The sequence below is a fragment of the Thamnophis sirtalis genome, unplaced genomic scaffold (genome assembly GCF_051295495.1).
Source record: "Thamnophis sirtalis isolate CommonGarterSnake01/CBP01778 unplaced genomic scaffold, rThaSir2_p1.2 scaffold_3, whole genome shotgun sequence".
Taxonomy (NCBI): domain Eukaryota; kingdom Metazoa; phylum Chordata; class Lepidosauria; order Squamata; family Natricidae; genus Thamnophis; species Thamnophis sirtalis.
Genome location: NW_028261383.1, coordinates 116397734 through 116418309, shown reverse-complemented (window position 1 = coordinate 116418309; position 20576 = coordinate 116397734). Strand labels below are relative to the sequence as shown.

Genomic DNA, 20576 nt, shown 5'->3' with positions numbered 1-20576 from the left:
CAAGGTTGAGAAACACTGGCTTAGAGCAAGAGCCTCTAAAGAACAATGTAATTTAACAGTGACCAATGGCATTTCTTCATTTAGCAAACTTATAGATTAGAAATACATGTTAGGGAATAGAACACAAATAATTATTGGCATGCTAGTGGAAGCTAAATATGAGTATGTAATGAAATGGGACTGCAAGGGGGGGAAAAGGCAAAATGCCCTTTTAGGCTGCACTGTTGTTGATAGTTTCAAAATCACAGGAAACAAGACTTCCATGTATTCTGAGTAGATTTGGAACAAGTTTATCTAGCAATGATGAGTTAGCTAACTCCTCTCAGGGCTGTAGCACCACACATCTCAAAGTGGAAAAGTGGAAAAGGCTCCAGATATCTCCAGTCACAGCTAGGAGTTGTTTTGACCCAGGCTTCCTTAACAAGCCAAAAAGCGGAGTCTTGGTCCCGGCAAAACCTTTTATTTACATGACTGTAAATTTCTTTCATTCACATAAGGCTTAGCAAAGTCTTTCAGAGGGTTGTTTATCAAATACGAACCTTATCTCGTTTTGCAAGCTGCCAAATAACTAGTTCCAAATGCCGGGCAAGGCATAACTTGGCACCGAGTCTCTTATAGTTACAAACAGAACTCTTCTCTCTTGACACAACCGAATGAACTTTTGTTTCCAGCAAAAGCCCTCTCTCCATTCACTCTTTTATTTCCTATGGGAGGGGCCAATCACCTTCAAGGTGTGGCTTTACTCTTAAGTTGACCCTGCTTTAATTGTTCTTGTCTTCTGGCAGCTCTGTGCATGCACACACTGGGAACAGGCTCCAGCTGTTCCTCTGCCTCGCTGCTGTCTAGCTCCCTCTACCTGCGACACAGGGCCCTTGTCTGAGTTTTCCTCAGCCCTCAGGACTGGCCCATTCGTCCCCAACCTCCTCACTGCTCGACTCTGCTGCCAGCTCCACAGGCCACTGGCGGGCCACAACAGGAGTAGGCAAAAAAAAATATTCTAATAAAACAAAGATGTCCTGTTTCTCAGTTTCACTTGTCCATTTGTTTGGAACCAAGTTACTCTACAGCAGGGATGGGAAACTCGCATCGTCACGGCGGCATCACATGACACATCGGGACTTGTTTCACATTCACTAAACCGGTTTGGCGAGCGCGTGACACATCCGGCCCACGGGCTTGACAGCCCTACTCTAAAGGGATGAGTGTCATTAATGCCAATAAATATGGATGACTCTAGGGCATGTTTCAAATGCTCCCCACCCAGCATCCCTTCTGCGGAATTGAGTTGTAGCCTTTGCGACACTTGTCTTCAGTCCCCTTTGCCAACATGTATGGATCCCTCCCCAGGGCTTCTCCCTGCATTCTCATACTACCCTTCAGAGTTGTAACATTAACATGTATCTATTTTTAACAAGGGGCTTATAGGAGTCCTCTCTAGAATACTCCTGGGGAATCTGAATATAGAAGATAAAACACTTGGACAGAACCAAGGACTTCAACTGCCCTTTCAATTTAGGGTATTTGTGCTTGGGTATTCCCACTTACTTCATACAACGTTGTCCAATTAAAAAGAATTATTGGCATTATTGGATGAAAAGAGTGCCCTGAATGGGCCTACTTTAGAGATCCCTTGCCTGTCTTATGCAAAATGATTCTCTGGATAAAGAAAGTTTGGACTTTGAAGCAGTGGTGTAATCCTCTGAAGTCTGCTACCGGTTCGGTGAGTCTGCTACTGAGTGCGTGCTTTGCGCATGCATGCGTGTTCACACAGCACTAAGAAAAGAACATGTCAAAGCCTTCCGAGTCTGCAAAGATAAGTAGAACAGCAAGAAAGCAAGAAAACTGGTGATTCTAGCTAATATAAATGGCGCATCACAGCTGATCGTCACCCAACAGATTGTCAGAAATACCGGTTCGCCTGAACCGGTAGCGTTTTTTACTACTGATTCAGGCGAAATGGTACAAACCGGTAGCATTTCACCCCTGCCTTGAAGAGAACTTTCTTTTGTCCTCTGTATTAAGATGAAGCAAGAAAAATGACAAATAGCAATTGGGTAGGATTAAATAAAGTCCAAAGTCTGGTTTTGCTTTTAAATACCATGCCTGAATTCTTCTCTGCATCCAACAGAGTCAGGGGCATTTGTAGTTAACTATGTTAAAAGCTTTCTCTGTGCAAAGAAAAGCCCTAGCCCCTTTGCCATGCCCAAGTGAACAGAAATTAGTAACTAAAGCTCAGAAGCTGAAACCTTCCACCAAGGACCAAGGGCTCATTGTATGCCTCCGAAATGATGTCTCCCACTCGCCCTGACACAAACCTTTCCATCTTTTCTCAGCCTCTCCAGCTGCATCTCATATACAGAGCTCCTCTCTTCAAAGGTGAAGTCATCACTCTCATAAAAAAAGCTGCTTTCTGCCTTGGAGGACGCCATGGCTTGCTGTGCTCCTGTTGCAGTTGCTAGGCAATGGCTTAACCAAAAAAAAAAAAAAAAGACCCCAAGGAGCTGGAGATTGCTTGCCCCATCCCCCATACCAACACAGCACGGCCTGAAGCAGACAGCTATGTGAGAATAGGCACAGCACGGGTTCACCAGGTTGCACAGGTAAGTTAATGAGTTCAAATTCATTCCTCCCTCCCTGCGCCTGGGAAACAGGAGGTGACAGTCTTTTCACAAAGCCTAGATTAATAGCAGTCCTCCAAGAAGAGATGAGACAAGCCTGCAAAGGAATGCAAATGGCATCTAAATCACTCCTTCCCAGCCTGGTGCCTTTCGGATGTACTGGATTTCAATTTTCCAAATTTTATGCTGGTGTTATCCCTGGCTGTGCTGGATGGGATGAACGGAGTTGAGGGCCAGCATCTCTAGAGGCACCAGATCAAATAAAGGCACTCTAAATCAAGTGCCCAAATTTTCCAGCCAGCATGACCACTGTGAAGAATAGTGGGAGATGAAGACCTCCCACCTAGAAACTGCTGTAAATGAACATTTAGATTACAACTTCTTAAAAGGCTGAGGGTGCAATATGTACTCTTGAGGAATGATTTCACCTTAAGCCATTGGGTTCTCTAGGTCAGGGATTCCCACTCAAATTTGGCAATTTTAAGGCATGTGGACTTCAAACTCCCAGAATTTTCCAGCCAGCCACACTTTGGCTGGGGAATTCTGAAAGTTGAGATCCACACATCTTAAAGTTATCAAGATTGGGAATCCTTGCTCTAGACTGTATTACTACTCAGGATACAATGCCTCTTGAGTTTCAACATTCTCTCTCCTTTTGAGTTGCTATTCTCTACCCCTCACCAAGAAATAATTTCAAAAGAACTGTTGGTTTGTGAAGCCGTATTTATTCCCGTATGTGTTTTAATGAATTCCTTTATGAAGAGATCTGTAATATAAAATGCCAATCATGAGCTTCTTTCCTTGAGCGAGTGGCATAAATTACATAATGAAATGACACAAATTAACCGAAATGCTTACGGGAATAATCAGAGTCCTAATACAATGGCTGTTTTGTGTTTTCTTGTGCTTCAATAGCTACTTAGGTTCCTTTTTCTTTTCTTTTTATCTATTCCCCACCCTTTACACTCCGCTATAATTGCCCTCCTTTTAAATCATAGATGTTCTACACCCTGCCGGATCCCAAAAACGTTATCCCCATTCTCCTTAACAATATTGAGGACTTTGCTATGTACATACTTTCTTCTATGCCTTGAACTTCTGTGACAGTCATCTGTTTCCTTTTTCTTCCTTTGCTTTCTACCCTTCCCATGTTCTTGTTCTCTACTATCATCTTCTTAAGTATGAATAAAGTATGCTACATAAAGCACAGTTTGCTTTGTCTTTCTTACATTAATCACCCCCAAATTTACCTCTTCCAATTTTCTATCCCATATCTTCAAATATGTCTCTGGAATATCCAATTGGATAGAAGTTGTAGGTGCTTCATAACTGGAGTTTTTTTTTAAAAAAAAGACAGGACAGACATCTATCTGAAGCGGTATAGGGTCTCCTGCTTGAGCAGGGGTTGAACTAGAAGACCTCCAAGGTCCCAAGCTCTATTCAGATTGATTGATGGACATTTGTTCCTGATGTTCATTATACTTATTTGATGTCAACAATATTAGGCACTCTAGAAATGTCCAAGCTTTTTCTTGGCTCCTCCTCTATCACCTTTGCTTTTCATATTTAATCTATTCACAATAATGGGAAAAACAGCACCTTTTATGTTTCCTGTGAAGAAAATTCTAGTTATCTGTATTGGTCACAGAAGGTGGCAGGATCAACGCAATCTTGGCTGTCATAAAAAAGTGAAGCTGGATCAGACTGGGCTGGCATTTGGATGGATGACTACCAGAAAATTTGAGGTAGGTAAGCTAGACTATAAAAAAGTTAGCTTTGATTACCATCAACAGGTAGAAGAAAATGAACAGTGTTATTCAACATGTTTTTTCTGTGAATATTTTTAAACACTGGAGGAGTCCAGGATGCTGCCCTAATGTTCATTTTCAGCCAACACAACAAGAACAAATTTATCCCACATCTCTTGGAGAATAGACATCTCCCGAATTAGCCTTCCCATTTGCTGCACTGATTCCCAAAGCTGTTAATGCTCACCCTTCGTTTTAGGTATTTTTAAAAAAACAAATAAACCCAAAGTTTTGCAGAAAATATAAACACTGGGATGATTGCATAGAGCAATGTTTAGATTCTTTATCCTTTCTATACCTTGGTACCAAAATAAATGCTGTTACAAAGCAGCATATCCTTTCAAAAGTTCCCAGTTAAACTGCAGAATAAATAATTTAATATCTTCCCCCATGTTTGTCTTCCCCCCATTTTTAACATCTTGGTCTACAAGATCCCTGCTGCATCCATACATCCAGGCTAAACAGGTTCATCAGCACCATTTGGATTTAGTAACTTTTGTCTGAACAAACCAATAGAAAGCAAACAGTGTCCAAGCTTTCTATCAATTGGCAGAGCTTCTTCAAAGGCCTGAGAAGTTATAAGCACCAAAGGTTGACATGATTCTGCTGTTTCAGGTAGAGCTGCTAGGCATTTCAGAAGCTGGATTCTGGTACTATTATCCTCCTGCCCAAGGATGCTGTATGATACCTTGCCCGCTGGAAGGTGCCACAGGAAATGCCCTCTAAAGTGAGTGGTGTCATAGAGGCCTGCAAGGTCCCATTGTTTGCCTTGCAGAGAGTAGTTGACCTGTTCAGTAACCAGTCATTCCTTCCCTTGCTGTTGCAGCTGCTCTGAGCACGCTTAATGTCCACCTCAGAACGGGAGATCCGTCCATTGGACAGCCCCTCTGTGGATCTGGGGTTCAGGGCATTGTTTGTCCTGCTGCCAGGGATTATATTTAATGTTCCATTGGAGAAGGATGCCTGAGAGGAGGCTGTAGAAGATGTCATAACAGCATGTCTGGGAGACTCACTGTGTCGCTTGGGGTCCTTTCGCAAAAACCCAACTCTGAAGACTGCCAACTTCCCCTCTGATTGTTTCTCATTCTCTGGCTCCTTCTCCCTAAGCCAGGGCCCAGTCTTTTGTTCTGCATCCCCCCGGCTGGAAGAGGTCACACCTGAACCAATGCGCAGGGTCCCATTGATATTAGCTTTGGTCTTAGGTTCTTCATCTTTTACTGGAGGGACCGTGCTGAGAGATAGGACCAGTTTTTTGGGTGTCCGTGGCTGCTCGCCTGTTTCTTCCTTTGGCTTCACTACCCGTTTCAGAGTATTTAAATTTTCCATAGCAGTGGCTGTTTTGCAACTGGTCTCAGTTGGACCCATGCTTGTCAGAGCAGGATTAGCTTTGGTGACCGTAAGCTCATTGTCTTCCCCTTCCTTAGTTATGAGAGGGACAATGGATTCCTTTGTGAACCAAGGTCTGCGGCCAGACTCTAGATAGTCTACAAGCTCCCTGGAAGGCTCTGATGGCCAATCTTTGGAGGTGAAGGACCACCGCAAGGGTAAGGTCTTGGGGATGCCCAGCTTGGCCTTATTAGAAGAAGCTTTCAGGCTGACACTTCTGCCCTGCACACCCCGAACCAATGGACGAGACTCGAATCCTCCTAGAATAGAAAAGAACATAGACAGTAATGGCAGCAATTCTTAGGAGTTCTGTGGAAATAAAGTAAAATAGAGTGTTTTGAAAGCCAAATTCAAATTAATTTTAACAAAACATTAACAACCATCTTGGCAAAACATCTATTTCTGAAGCTAAGAAAGCTTTATGAACCCCCCACATGTTGTACAATTCAGATTTTAGTCCAAGTCAAATAGTCCCCCTCCCTTCTTCTCAAATCTATTTCTTTCATTTTTAGTCTTTTTTTAAAAAATTATTCAAATGCTATTTTCCTAGCATATAGTATAGTGGCAAAGGAGATATATCCCATCTGTTTGCTGCTAATACCAAAGCCCAAGTATAAAAAAACAAAAACAAAAAGAGAGACGGACTGATGGAAATAATAAAAATTTTCTGATTTGGGGTAAATTATTTATTTTCATCCACACTGTGATTCCACAGTGACTCCAGAAGGCAATGGGAACAGAGCTTTCCCATAACTCAAAAGTATATTATTAGAGTGGCCCTGGAAATTATTACTTATTTTAATTTGACTACACTTACCACGAGTGTCTGAGAATTATTTGGGTATGTTATGGGGGCTAGTGAAAGGTGCACTAAAAAGAAAACCTACAGAATCTAGTTTCTGTAACTAGAACAGAAGTTGGTTGCTCTCAGTTTGAACCGGTTCAGGCGAACTGGTAGTGGTAATTGGGCCTGGGTCACTTTACCCGTAGTGATGGCTGGCTGGCAATGCCCACGAACTGGCCCGCTTGGATGCTCGTCCTGTCTCAACTTTGCCATGTGCATCCACAGAACTTCCTCCTCCAGCCTACACACAGGTAAGCATTCCCGCTAGCCTAGCCCCCCCTTCCCATAGACCAGGAAGTGTGGGGAGCCTCCCGCGTGTTGCACGCACACACCCCTCTCAACCTTCGTCTGTGCCTCCATGCTGGCCAGCGTCTCCCAAAGCCACCGCTGTTGCAGCCTCGATGGAGACAGAGGCAGTTCAGCAAGCTGGGCACCTGAAAACAGCGCAGAGGCGCAGGCAAAAGCTGGGAGGTGGGGTGCAACATGCAGGGGGCTCCCCGCAGTTCCTCCGCTCCTCTTCCATCCTCGGCTGTTGCAAAGAAGCAGTGGCCCTGGGTGCACTGCGCCTGCTTTGTTCTCTTTGTGAGCTGCTTTGCAAACAAGGTGCAAAGCAGCCCCTGCTCAGATCCACGGATGGGAGAGCGGCGGTGGCTCCTCCCATCTTGTTCCATGTGCACCTCCTCCCCCCAGGCTGCATCCCAGGCCCTGCCAGGTTAGCTGGGCACCTAGCCGGGAAAGTGGAGAGTGGTAAGGGAAGCGAGTCCTGAGCCAGCATCCCTGCCTCCTTCCTCTGAGAGCCAGCTTGAGGAACGGCCAGCCTCCCCTGCCTCTGCGCCCTTGTCTTGCCGCTCATGTGGTGCTTTTGCCAGAGGGGTGCCTCTCGTGTCAGGGCCAGGCCAAGCTGGCTGGGCCTGGCGCCAGCGGGGATCCTGCTGAAAAGTTGCTCTTCTGTGCTCGGCTGTTGCGAAGAAGCGCTGGCTCTGGCTTCTTTTTTGTTTCATTCTCAAGTCCCTCTCCTCCCCTCGCTCGGCTGCTACCACCAGAGTGCTGCCAGGGCAAGCAGTGTGTGTGTCTGTGTGTGTGTAGGGGGGGCAAGGACCATTCGGAGCTGAGGAAGAAGCACTCGTAGCAGCAGGGAAAGTGAGGCTTCTTTGTCAGCCTCCCAGCTGGCAAAACAGACATTTTCGCTGGTTCGGTGGGCGTGGCTGGGTGGGAGGGCATGTGATTGAGTGGGCGTGTGCATGAGTGACATCAAGTTGGCCATGCCCACTCAGACACCTGCCCCCCCATCCATGCCCACAGAACTGGTAGTAAAAAAATTTAGAACCCACCACTGAATTAGAACTATATTGCTTTTTGGGGCAGGATGATGCCCATACTTCTAGACTTAAGGAAAGGAAGCAGCCCAAAGATCTGGAACCTTGCCAAAATTACCCAATGTTCTGATAGATGAGCTTTGTTCATACATGGCTTTGGGGAAAGTAAAGGTAATAAGCAAGCCAGGATACCTTTCTCCTGGCTGGTAGGAGAGTGACTGAGAAGCGTAGGAGAGTGAGATGATTTTGGCAGAGATGGGCAGGTTGTTGAGCTCCAGGACACCAGGCTCTCTCGTTTGCTGCTTCGACTGAGCCGTGTCAGCCAATGCTCTGAAATGGAAGAGCTTGTAGATCCTACAAGAAAAATATATGCAAGTGTTGTGGAGAGAATATTTTCCTCTGCATTGTGTGCTAAACTGAAAGGGATGGGGAGGAAATAATTCCATTTGCCTATGTGTGTGTGTACGTACATATAGATATATGTGTGTCTCTGTGTGTGTGTGTATTATTACACACACACACGGTCTTATTTTCTTTTGGGCACCAAAATAAGCACTAGGGGTTATTTTTGGAGGTGTCTTTATTTTTTTTTCTATGTACAGGAGGCCCACTTCTGCTTGCTCATGGTGGGGCAGGAGGCGGTGAACCAGTGCTGCCACCACAAGGCAAGGCAGGGGGGTGGAGCTGTCCCAACCTCTCTGTACCGTCTTACCTCAGGGCCCCTGCAACCAGGCCACACACACCCCAACACCTGCCTCGTGATGGCAGCACCAGCAGCCACGTGCAGCAGGAGCCCACATTACTGCTGGCTCACTTCTGCTTGCTTGCGGCTGCTATGGAGCAGGAGTCTGAGCGACACACTGGTCCCAGGGTCACGAAGCGAGGTGGGGGTTGAGCAACTTACCTCAGGGCCCCCACAGCCAGGCCATCCACACCTTGACACCCGCCTCGTCTCTCGACTGCAATGCATTTCATACCTCCTGCTCTATTGCGGCCGTGGGCTCCTGCTGCACATGGCTGCAGGTGTTGGGCCATGGATGACTTGGCTACAGGGGCCCTGAGGAAAGTTGATGTGGGACGCCTGGGATAGCTCCACCACTACCCCACCTCGCCTCGTGGCCCTGCGAGCAACCAGACAGAATGGGCAGGGTGGCTGGCTGTGCAGGCTCTTAAATGGGTCTTATTTTGGGGGGTAGGATTTATATTAGGCACATATGTAAAATACATGCTAGGTCTTATTTTCAGGAAAGGTCTCATTTTCGGAGAAACAGGGTGTATATATAGACACCCTGAAAGACAAAGATTGAATATCCTTCTATCCTCCATTCCACGAACAAACATATTGCTATGGGAAGTGATAATCTTTTTCCTTCAAGTACAAGTTGCCTTCAACTTTTATTATAAACCACCTAGAGTCATGCATGTGACATGCCGCACAAATCAAATCAAATCAATAAAAATAAAATGCCACATGTTAGAAGTAACGAAAGAGCTTCTCTTGATTATCCAAATCTTCTTGGAGAAGAGTTGGGAATATATATTGTATATTACAGACAAACCAAAGATAGTTTGCAAGTAGTTACTTTAAATTATATATGGGCCAGGTTTCTATCAGGATGACTTTCAGGATTGAACTTTAAAAGACAAGGCAGGAATTATTTATCATGTCTAGGTATGTCTCACTATCATCAGTAAATGACATAGAATTCAACCAATGCATAGGAAATAAGGGGTGGGCCAAGAAACCCTTGCAAACCTCTAACAGAGCTTCCTTCAGGCCAGCTTGGAACTACATTCCGTCTCTGATAGAAAAGGATGTAGGCACCACGTGTGCTGATGTCCTCTTCCATGACTGGTTCTACGGTGCTGTCATCATAGCTGTACCAGCGGCCGTCCAAGCTGTTGCAACAATAAGCTAGAGACAAGAGGGAGGACCATATTGGCCGACACATTGGAAAGTGAACTGAGCTTCTAAACTTTTCTCTAACTTGGCAGTGGTGCGAAATTCACAACAACAACCTCACCAGTGTATTAAATGCTTAACTCCTCTGCTTATAAGAGGGAAGGAAGTCAGGAGGAAACATTGCTAGAAAGTAGCAACATTGTTCTGTGAAGGTCAATGTGATTGAAACAAGATTTGGAAATTCTCAACTCCTACTAATGGGTTATTTGTATTTACAGGTATTGCCAAATGTTTGGCATTTGAGCCTTTTTGGATTTGAAACATTTCCTATAAAGTTCAAAACAGTTTTCTGACATTTGAAACAAACTGTTCTGCATTTGAGACAGGCTGTTTTGATAACTATAAAAGTCTTTTGAGCTTGAAACCGAGCTGATTCAAGTTAAAAGCCCTTCCAAAATGATAGAAACAGCCTGTCTCAAATGGGGAACAGCTGTTGGAAACAGCTGTTTTGAATCCAAACTCAAAGAAGTTTGAAGTGGAATGTTTGCATATCACTACTTGTATCTCATATGTTCTTAAGTGTCCCATACAAGAACATCTTTGCTAAGTGCACTATTCAGCAACATTTCTTAAAGTAATGTGAAATTAGACAGCTCAGAAATGAAAAACAGGGCTGCTGAGACCTCAAACGTGCCAAATTGTTCCTTGTTCCGCTCCATCCATTCACAGAAGCAGAATATATGCAAACTTCCACAATTTTCCTTAATGCTTCATTTTACAGAATTATTCATTTCACCATGCAGAATTCAGAAGTCACACCCTTTTATGCTTAGGTCAAGTGAGAAGGGGAGGGACACCTAAGAAGAGGTGGAGTGAACCTCAATTCATTACCTTTCATCCAGAGTTCCCAGAGATATCGCAGTCACAGTCTCTGTCTGCTTACTGAAAACTCACCTGTATAATGTCCGCCATGCAGACTCCCATGATGATTGCAGACGGCATACAGATCATAGAGAAAATTACACTGGCCCTCTTCTGGCAGGGGTTGCCTCCAGGGGCCCCACTTGCTGCCACGGCTGCGCTTGGCCACGTGGGGAGCCATATCAAGCCCTCGCAGGGGGAAGTGCACTAGAGTGGAGAGCTTGTGGCGCTGCTCTCCCACCTGCCGGAAGCGTTTCAAGTGAATGATGAGGATATCAGGGAGTGTCCACAGGCTGAGTTTGACCATGCCTTGTTGAAGGACCTGGCAGTGGGGACAGCGCCAGGCATCATCTGGAGCCAGCTGCAAAGGAAGATGTGGTACAACTACACAGGAGCCTGGGATTGAATGGCCCAATTGAGAGGAGCTGTCTATCCCCACCTCTTCCAGAATCCCATTAGATATATTGGCCATGAGCAGGGAAAGAGCCAAGCAGATGGACATTCCATTCCTGCTCAGAAACACCTTGCCTTGTGGCAGAGATGGTCCTATTCTAGTAAGCTCTATAATGCCAAGTTGGGCTTATAGCCCGCCTTTACCCTCATCCAAGGGTACCTGTTCCTCCTTAGTGTAGAGCTGGAAGCATTCACTCAGGGTGCAGCTATGCTGCTGTTGATGAAGCTGTTGCTTCATTCTCACACTTTCTGCATCTTCAACAACTTCTTCCTGGATATTGCCAAACAAGCTGCAAAAATGCAAAGGGACAGGTCAGAAATATTCCAGTCTTCCGCGGGGATTGCACTTTGTGCGGGCCTTCGGTTTCATTTAAGCTAGACAGATCTCAAAGCAAGTCCTGTGTTGGGTTTCCAAAAGCCCAATTAAAGTTACACTAACTCTTCAATATTCAAGGGGTTGAGAAAGCATTGTGTGAATTTCACACAGACCTAGTCCCAAAAGCACAAGCGGGGGACTGTTTTCTTAGCACAGATGAGTGCTCTTCACGAAGGAGAATTTCAATTTGTGTCAAAGACAAGGCTCTTCTGAGATGTTAGAAGATTCTGAAAACGTCGAATTTGATGAGGCTGCAATACAGGAAGTGAATTTTCATCTCCTGCTCTTTGGAAGCAGTTTGATATTTTGCTGTCTCTCAAGTATGCAACCCTCATGCAACCCATTGCGTGACTGTCCTCCAAAGTTTGTAAGCTAAGCAATTTGAAGAACTCTATAAGAGTCACTAAAGACAATCTACAGAACGCTCTCTTAGTGGTCTTCTGCCGCTTGCCCAAGCCTCAGCCCAGTGATGAAATTCAAATTTTCTTACTACCGGTTCTGTGGGCGTGATGTGGTGGGGTGGCAGGGGAAGGATACTGCAAAATCCCTTATTCCCTCCCCACTCTGGGGCTAGCCAGCGGTGGTATTTGCCGGTTCTCTGAACTACTCAAAATTTCCGCTACCGATTCTCCAGAACCTGTCAGAACCTGCCTCAGCCCCAATGTTGCAGCCAATATTGAGCGGTAAGCTCTGCAACACACCGGCATTCCTGACTCTTCTAAAATGTACTGTTTTAGAAGTATTATATTTGAGTTACACTTCAAAGCAACGTTGCTTATATTTGTTACTTAAGATTTTAATCTTAACCCTGGCTCTTTTTTCCCTTGGCTACCATCACATCTTGGAGGGCAGTCCTACAATTCCACACAACACCAAATGTCTCCTCACTTAAAAATGCAGCCAATCCCTGCTCTAAATCAAGTGTCACTCAAAGGGGATACAGTGTTACAACTATTCCTGGCTTGTACTACTACAGTGATTCTGATTTCGTAAATGAGATATTAAGAGAAGGCAGGAATGCTTCAATTTTGTTCATATTTATCCATTTCATTTTTCAATTTAGAGGAACCCTGAGTAATCATGTTCTTTCTTCCCTCCAGAAAGTCCTTATTAGACCACTCTAAAAATAGCTGATGCCTCTTGGTGAGCTGTTGAGGAATTGCAGTCGAATTTTCTACAGTGGCATTTTCTTCAGCTCTGTGCCTGCTACAACCTTCTTCCATAGTTCTGTAGATGCAGGAGGGAATTATTCTCTCAAACAAGCTAGAAGAAAGGGGAAGTCCTAATCTCATCAAAACTACACCACAAAACCAACCTAGAACTAAGGAGAAATTAATTAGAAAGTTAAAACAACTAATCAGTGGAATGAGTCGCCTCCAGAAGTTGTAGGTGTCCCAACACCGGAGGCTTTTAAGAAGTGATTGGACAACTATTTTTGTGAAATGATATAGGGATTCCTGCTTGAGCAGGGGGTTGGACTAGAAGACCTCCAACAAGGTCCCAACTCTGTTATTCTGCCATTTTGTGTGAGCATAATTGATAGATACCTATTTAAAAAAAAACACTGGAACACTAGGAGATGAGAAGCTGAGGTCTTTAGCAAGTATGCTGATAGACCACATGCACCCATCCTATTAAGCTACTAATGAGGAATAAAAATGTTAACTACACTGTTGTTTTTCCTCGTCCTGTTTCATATTATCTTGAAATTAAATAAAAAATGGAGGCAACATTACAAAAACCCGAGCAAGACATTATATGTGCATTAGTATATTTAAAATATGCTGGAGGCGGGGAGATGAAACGGTTGTAAAATAGGCTTGGTTAAATACCAGGTATACATTTTACATAGCAATTTTCCCCAACCTGGCATCTTCCAGGTAAATGGAATAAAAATTTCCCATCTTTCCCCCTCCCTATCTCTTTCCATGCATGCTATGCATATATATCTGAAGTCAGAAAGAATCACGAGCAATTTGAGCTATAATGAAAGTCTTTTTGGAAACCACCTCTCTGCCTTTTACGAATAGTCAGAGAAACCCATCCGCTCTCATCATTTACAAATGGAATCGGCAACACAAACTCACCATTCCTTGGTGGTCAGATCCCATTCGACTACCAGCTTCACGTGAACGGGGCCGCCGGGACCTCCAAATTGCAGTGCTCTGTCAGAAAAGAAAGCCGTTAGATGCACGTGGGGGAGGGGGGTGATGGTTGTAATACCACCAGTTCTTGAAGAGCAGCCTTGAGCGATGCAATTCAAATAAATGATTCATTAAAGCTTGGAGAATTTCATGAGCCATGGAAAAATTGTGGGTCAGGAAGTACAGTCACAGTGGAGGCTGATGGGAAGCCTCAAGATATATGGAAATTCAGAGATACCCCTAATAAACATATTCCAGGCAGTAGCGGGATTCAATTTTTTTTACTATCGGTTTTGTGGGCGTGGCTTGGTGGGCGTGGCGGGGGAAGGTTACTGCAAAATCCCCATTCCCTCCCCATCAGCTGGGACTTGGGAGGCAGAGAATAGATGAGGGTGGGGCCAGTCAGATGTGATGTTTACTGGTTCTCTGAACGACTCAAAAGTTCCCCTTCTCCAGAACTGGTCAGAACCTGCTAAATAACCACCTGTGATTCCAGGCCTATGTATGACTTCTATGGCTCCTGTTAGACTTACAAATCAAGAAACTCTATGCCCCCCCCCTTGCTTCATTGTTTACATTTATTTATTTATTTATTTTTACATAAAATGATATACAGGTAGTCCTCGACTTACAATAGTGACTGTTTGAAGTTAAATCTAATAATCTAATAAACCTAAAATGCCACTGAAAAAGTCACATGATCATTTTTTGCAGCATCCCCATGGTCACATGGCTTACATTGGGATGCTTAACAACTGATTCACATTTGTGACGGTTGCAGTGTCCCAGGGTCGTGTGATCATCTTTTGTGAACTTTTAACAAGGAGAGTCAATGGGGAAAACCAGATTCGCTTAACCACAGGGCTGCTAATTTAACAACTGCAGTGATTGACTCAACCAATGTGGCAGGAAAAGTTGTAAAATGAGACAAACTCACTTAACGTATATTTCACTTAGCAACATAACTTTTAGGCTCAATTGTGGCCGTTACTCAAGAACTACTTGTACAGTCTTCACTTAGCAATAGGTCTTAGCGACTGTCCAAAGTTAGGACTGAACTTCTCCAAACTGCATACAAAGCGGTTGTGGAATCTGGTGGTGGTACAAAACTCCCTGATCACATCTGAGTGCTTGGCAACCAGATTTACAGTTGTTGCAGTCTTGCGCAGTTGTGTGACTGCAACTTAAGATATTTTTTGCAGGTCTCCAGCCTTTTCGGCCACTTTCTGGCAAAAAACACCCACGGTAATGAATAGATTTACTTAATAACAGTTATGTTTGTTTAACATAATACTAGATGACCTACTATGTTCACTTAACCACCACAAAAGGAGTTTTAAAATCGACTTGGTCATGTGGTGCCTTGACTTATGACCATTATGACTTGTGACACTCTGGTTGTAAGTCTACCTATAGTGACTCTAAAGTAGAGTCTGATATCCTTGAACTCCGCAAAGGCTCTTTGACTAATACACCAAAGGCCTTGGCTCCAATACTAGCACAAAAAGCCACACCACAGATGAGAGTCAGTATTGCCTAGCTGTCAGCAGGGGGCAGACTCCTCCCACAGAAGAGCTCATTCATCATCTACATTTTTAATCGTCATAATAAAATTCCTCCACAAGTAGTTGGGCTGCGCACACACACTTGTTAGAGATATCAGGAAGCAAGGAGTCAAATGATGTCCCACATGCTGGTCCATTTTTCAGATCCTGAATGTAAAATGCAACAGTCTTAACTTCTTCCCCGCAAACCCCCCACTCCCTAAAATAAAGAGAGCCAGTTGGTTGTAGTGGCTAAGTGCCAGCGTGGAACCCGGAAGACGGAGTTCTAATTCTGCCTTAGGCACAAAACCAATTGAGTGATCCTGGTCCAGTCACTCTTTCTCAGCCCCTGGAAGGAAGCAATGGCAACCATTTCCAAAATCTTGTCAAGAAAACTGCAGGGATTTGTCCAGGCAGCCATCAGGAGTCAATGCTGATTTGAAGGCATGCGCGCGCACACACACACACTACATCTAATTGAACTCCATACATTCATTTCCCCCATTCCTTCCCAGTAGCCTCTTGGCACCATTTCCACCTTTTTGTAAAAGAAAAGATTATGTTTGCATAAGCAAATGAATTATATTTGATAGTATGAACAACCAACAACACTGCAGAGAAAATCATGCTTGGCATTGTGGTGTGGTTGTGGTTTGCGTGCATGTGTGCGTGCGTGCGTGCGTGCAAGTGTGCGATGGGATTACTGGCTGAGAGATAAATCCCATTTTATTTGTCCCTTTTACTTTCTGCTCCAATAGGCAAAAGAAACATTTCTCAAACATTCTGCTTTTTTAACTGTATATTCTTCAAAGCCGGGTTGTTGTCTTGTTACTGTAAAGCGACAAACACATTAAGACTATACAGGTGCTAACTGGCTACTCCTCTCAGTAGGAAGAGGAAGGTAACTATATTGGGCAGTAGCTGCTGAGACATGGATAGGCAGTGCTGTATCGGCAGATGGCTTTGCCTCTATCCATTAAGCCAGCTACTGCCTTTGGATGCAGTGGACAATGCCAGTTCATGACTAATGTTGAAAATCAAACATCACAGCAAGAGAGTATAGATCAGCAGAGTGAGAAGACTTGGGATAGATTTGGAGAAATACATGCAGTACCTGAGGTAGAAAGGAAAATTTGGCTGCTGCCTTACAACTGCAAAACCCTTTGTCCTTTTGGACATGGATCCTTTGGACATGATAGCAATGTTCCAATATTTGAGGGGCTACTGGCAAATAAGAAGGGGTCAACCTATTTTCCAAAGCACCAAAAGACAGGACAAGAAACCATGGACGGAAACTAACCAAGGAGAGAAGCAACCTGGAATTAAGGAGAAATTTCCTAACAGTGAAAACAATTAACCAATGGAAAGGCTTGCCTTCTGAGGTTGTGGGTGTTTCATCGCTGGAGGTTTTTAAGAAGAGATTGGGCAGTGACTTGTCTGGAATGGTATAGGGCAAGGATCTCCAACTTTGGCCACTTGAAGACTTGTGGACTGGCTGGCTGAGGAATTCTGGGAATTGAAGTCCACTAGTCTTCAAATGGCTAAGGTTGGAGACCCCGGGTATAGGGTTTTCTGCTTGAGCAGAGGATTGGACTAGAAGACCTCCAAGCTCCCTTCCAGCTGTTCTTCTGATACTCCCCTAATCTTGCCAAAACTCAGTTTGAATATTTTTTATATATTGCTATTTTCATTTATTTATTTATTTGGTTTCTACAGTACCCATCTCAGCAAGTGAGTGAGGAATACCAAGTATTCAAGTTGAACTGGTAAAAGGTAGGATTTTAACATCCCATTTTGCGTATTATGTTTATGATGTATTTGAATGGAGGATTTCACTTATACAAACTGTGATCTACTCAAGAAGACAGCAGAGTTTGAAAGTGAATACATTGCAGTAATTATTTATAAACAAATTGTCTTCTCCCATAATGCAGAGGATTCTTTTTGATGCTTAGGCAGAAAGAGAAGGAAGAAAGAGGAATTAGACAAATTTAAAAAGGCGTGGCTCAGAAAAAGAAGCTGCTTTCTAGCAGGAAATAATTTAGGTAGGATTCTCATTCCTAAACTGTGATTGCAGGCTCCTTTTAGTCATTAATTTCTAGCACTTCGCTTTCCTTACCTGTCCACAGCAGGATGATACAGTGGCCGTCTGTCCTGAGGCGAGAGATAGCTGCACAGAGAAGATCCTCCAACTACTCGCACCTGGAACAGATTCCCACTAGCCTGAAAAGAAAAATGAAGATAATGAGCCATGAAAATATCATGTTCTTTTCTCCCTACAGAAGGCATTTCTCAAATTAGGAGCTTACGTAGGTCATGGACAAGAAGAACGACGACTGTAGCATTTTAAGAAAGCTCTGCGGTTAACCTCACACTAAGCATCTTTTAATGGGCCAAGCAAGATTATTCCAGGAGATACTTAAATACTATTATACTATGATGTAGTAAACACAGTCTCTTTCTCTATAAAGCTATATTTTTTCACTAACTGCAATGTTCATTTTTCTAAGCTGGAAATGTCTAAGCTAGTTCCCAACAATGTAAACAGGCACAAAAATTTGCTTACAGATTATATGATACCAAAAACACATTGAAACAATTTTTAAAAGTAGTGAACTGTGCATACAGAGTGAGTGTATATTGTTTGAAACCATGATTCAAAATAAAAATGCATTGACTCTAAATCCAACTTTTATGATTCATACCACCCCTCTTAGGCTTTAGGCAAAAGGGATCTTTCTTAGATCAGTTACCCAAGGTGTTTCCCCCTCAATAAGTCATGTTGTGAAATATTGCTGAAGGGACACCCTCGAGTCATGCCTGCATCTAAGGGTTTTTAAGAACCAGACAATGCTTTTCCTTACTTAGAAACAATCCACACTTAGCACGAAAAGTAGATGGAGCATTCAATTGATCCAGAGTAAAGCAAATACAGATTACTGGCTTGCCTCCTTGTCCAATGATGTCAATTAGCACATATTTTTATTTCCTTCTAGATCAATTCCTTTTGATGCAGGAGGATATCTTTGGGTAATGACCAAATACATTTCTGCCATTGGATTTACTCTTTGACACCAATAAGTTCTTTGCAAAGAACCAACTCTCACTTAAAGCCACTTTTTTGTCCCATATATAGCAAATAGGGTCCACTAATTAAGAGCCCTGTGGCACAGTGGTTAAAGTATGGTTTTGCAGGCAAACTCTGCCCACAGCCTGGAGTTTGATCCTGATGGGACTCAAGGTTGACTCAGCCTTCCATCCTTCCAAGGTCAGTAAAATGTGAATCCAGACTGTTGGGGGCATTATGCTGACATTTATAAACCTCTCAGAGAGTGTTGTAAAGCACTATAGAACAGTATTTAAGCCTAAATGCTAATCAGTTAGAATAATATTTTTAGAGACTGCCTGGACAAGTTCCTGCAGTTATCTTAGCAAAGTTTTCGGAAGTGGTTTGCCATTGATTGCTCCTTCCTAGGGTTGAGAGAAAGTGACTGGTCCAAGGTCAGCCATTTGGCTTCATGCCCAAGGGAGGACTAGAACTCACACTCCTGGTTTCTAGTTTGATGCCTAAACCACTGCACCAAACTGCCTCTCAAACTCTCAAAGGTACTAAGTTAAGTAAAATATATAACATAAAAGCAAGCTCATAATGTAATCAGTGGTCCATGAACATGAATTTTCATGAACTTTAACATGAATTTAAATAATTTGTCCTTTCATACAAGTAAGATTCATTGATTGATTGAGTTATAAAATTTATTTGGCCATTTAGCTCATTTAACGATCCCACGTGGGTCAAAACACAATCAACAAAACAGAGATAGAAAAAAACCCACCCTCAAAGATACCTTAAAAGTAGTGAAAGATCGAAACTTTGCCACATCTTAGTGCATGTTTATAATTTTCTCCATTTCTACACAAATATAGTAGTTTGTGTAAAAGTAAAATTAATTATTTCAAAACAAAGAGCCTGATAATAAAGTAAGTTACATGTTCATGATAGCAGATGGACCCAGAGTAGCATCTCAATTCCACCTGGCTCTGGTTCCTTCAGAAAAATTGTTTTACAATTCATCCCCTTCTCCCTAGTGCAATTGCAATTTACCCATCATCATACAAATGGACTAATTTACTCTGCCCTCTCTTTCCATAATGCTTTTTTTTGCCACATCCGATTAGCCAATACATTCTGAATTTCAATATGTTTTGTGTCCAGCTCCCTCATCTTCTTGATGGAGACAGTAATGTAGTCTGATGAGAAGGCAAATGTGAATCCATTATCCTAACAGCATTCAGATTATAATCCACTGTTCCCATACAGATTTCAGGAAGACTTAAATTCCAACACACATGCTTCGTGAATTTAGGACATGAGTAGAGGTTAACTAGCAACCTGCTTTTTCCACCTCTTATCCATCTCACAATAATTCTATCTGAGATAGCTGGTTGTCAGATCAGGGACTAATTAAATTCACACTCGAGTTGGAGCTAAAGATGAAATGGTATTACCCGGTCACATATATTTTAATTAACACATTTCTATGCACAGAATGTTATTTCAAAGAACAGAATCATACTGGAATGGATTTCTTCTGCCCCTGGATTCAAGTAATTTCCATGAGATAGGCAAAAATGAAGGATACAGCTAATAGATGAATGTTTCATCCCTGGAAGTCAGAAAAAGTAAGCTGAATATGTGACGACCACTTACGTGACCACCTAGTTTTTCTCATAACTTGGTTAAGTGGACCCTGGAGAAAAAAAAATTCTGACACAAAAAATAAAATAAAAAATGAAATCTTGAGGGACTACTGGAGTAGTAGTCCTTAACCTTAACAGGGCTCCTCTGGATTTAATAATGATCTTGCTTTGTACTGTCTTTTGCTATCCTGAAGCTTTATCGCTAGGTAGATTTCTCTTAAGAGGAGCAAATCTGTTCAGAAGATTAGAAATGTCAAGGAAGATTCAATTGCAAATAATGCCACCAAAGATGAAGATAGGAGTCTCTTTTAAGACTCTTCTTGAATTAATGAACTGAAATTCTTAGCATCAGCATCATGGGCTGTTAGAAGCAAGAAACTACTATGAATTGCAATACATTTGCCAAAGGCTCTCTGATGAACAGCGAATCTTTAGTATAGGGGACCCAAGCATATGGGCATTTACTAGAAAGACAGATGCTCTATTTCCCCAGGAAGAACAGAGCAAGTCCACGCTAAGAGCTACAAGTTTTCCAGGTCATTTCCTTTAGATAACTTTGCAG

At 43.1% G+C, this 20576-nt stretch overlaps 2 protein-coding genes and 1 long non-coding RNA gene across 3 annotated transcripts in view; 1 reads left to right on the top strand and 2 right to left on the bottom strand.

The window, feature by feature from the left end:
* The window catches only part of LOC106540601 (testis-expressed protein 47), a 36693-nt gene extending 34186 nt beyond the window's left edge, over nucleotides 1–2507 (bottom strand). Inside the window, exon 1 of the mRNA XM_014055778.2 lies at nucleotides 2316–2507. Coding sequence (XP_013911253.2) covers nucleotides 2316–2429 — 114 coding nt within the window. The 5' untranslated portion in view covers nucleotides 2430–2507. The remainder of the gene's footprint in view (nucleotides 1–2315) is intronic.
* Nucleotides 2508–3323: 816 nt separating this feature from the next.
* USP43 (ubiquitin specific peptidase 43) overlaps nucleotides 3324–20576 on the bottom strand; it is a 118714-nt gene continuing 101461 nt past the window's right edge. Inside the window, exons 9-15 of the mRNA XM_014055420.2 lie at nucleotides 17433–17536; nucleotides 13713–13790; nucleotides 11410–11539; nucleotides 10830–11157; nucleotides 9729–9887; nucleotides 8165–8326; nucleotides 3324–6072 (exon numbers count right to left, since the gene is read on the bottom strand). Of these exons, the coding sequence (XP_013910895.2) occupies nucleotides 5060–6072; nucleotides 8165–8326; nucleotides 9729–9887; nucleotides 10830–11157; nucleotides 11410–11539; nucleotides 13713–13790; nucleotides 17433–17536 (1974 nt within the window). The 3' untranslated portion in view covers nucleotides 3324–5059. The remainder of the gene's footprint in view (nucleotides 6073–8164; nucleotides 8327–9728; nucleotides 9888–10829; nucleotides 11158–11409; nucleotides 11540–13712; nucleotides 13791–17432; nucleotides 17537–20576) is intronic.
* Nucleotides 4262–20576, top strand: part of LOC148048117 (uncharacterized) — a 45694-nt gene continuing 29379 nt past the window's right edge. Inside the window, exons 1-2 of the long non-coding RNA XR_015695987.1 lie at nucleotides 4262–4363; nucleotides 17030–17086. This is a non-coding gene — a long non-coding RNA (uncharacterized LOC148048117). The remainder of the gene's footprint in view (nucleotides 4364–17029; nucleotides 17087–20576) is intronic.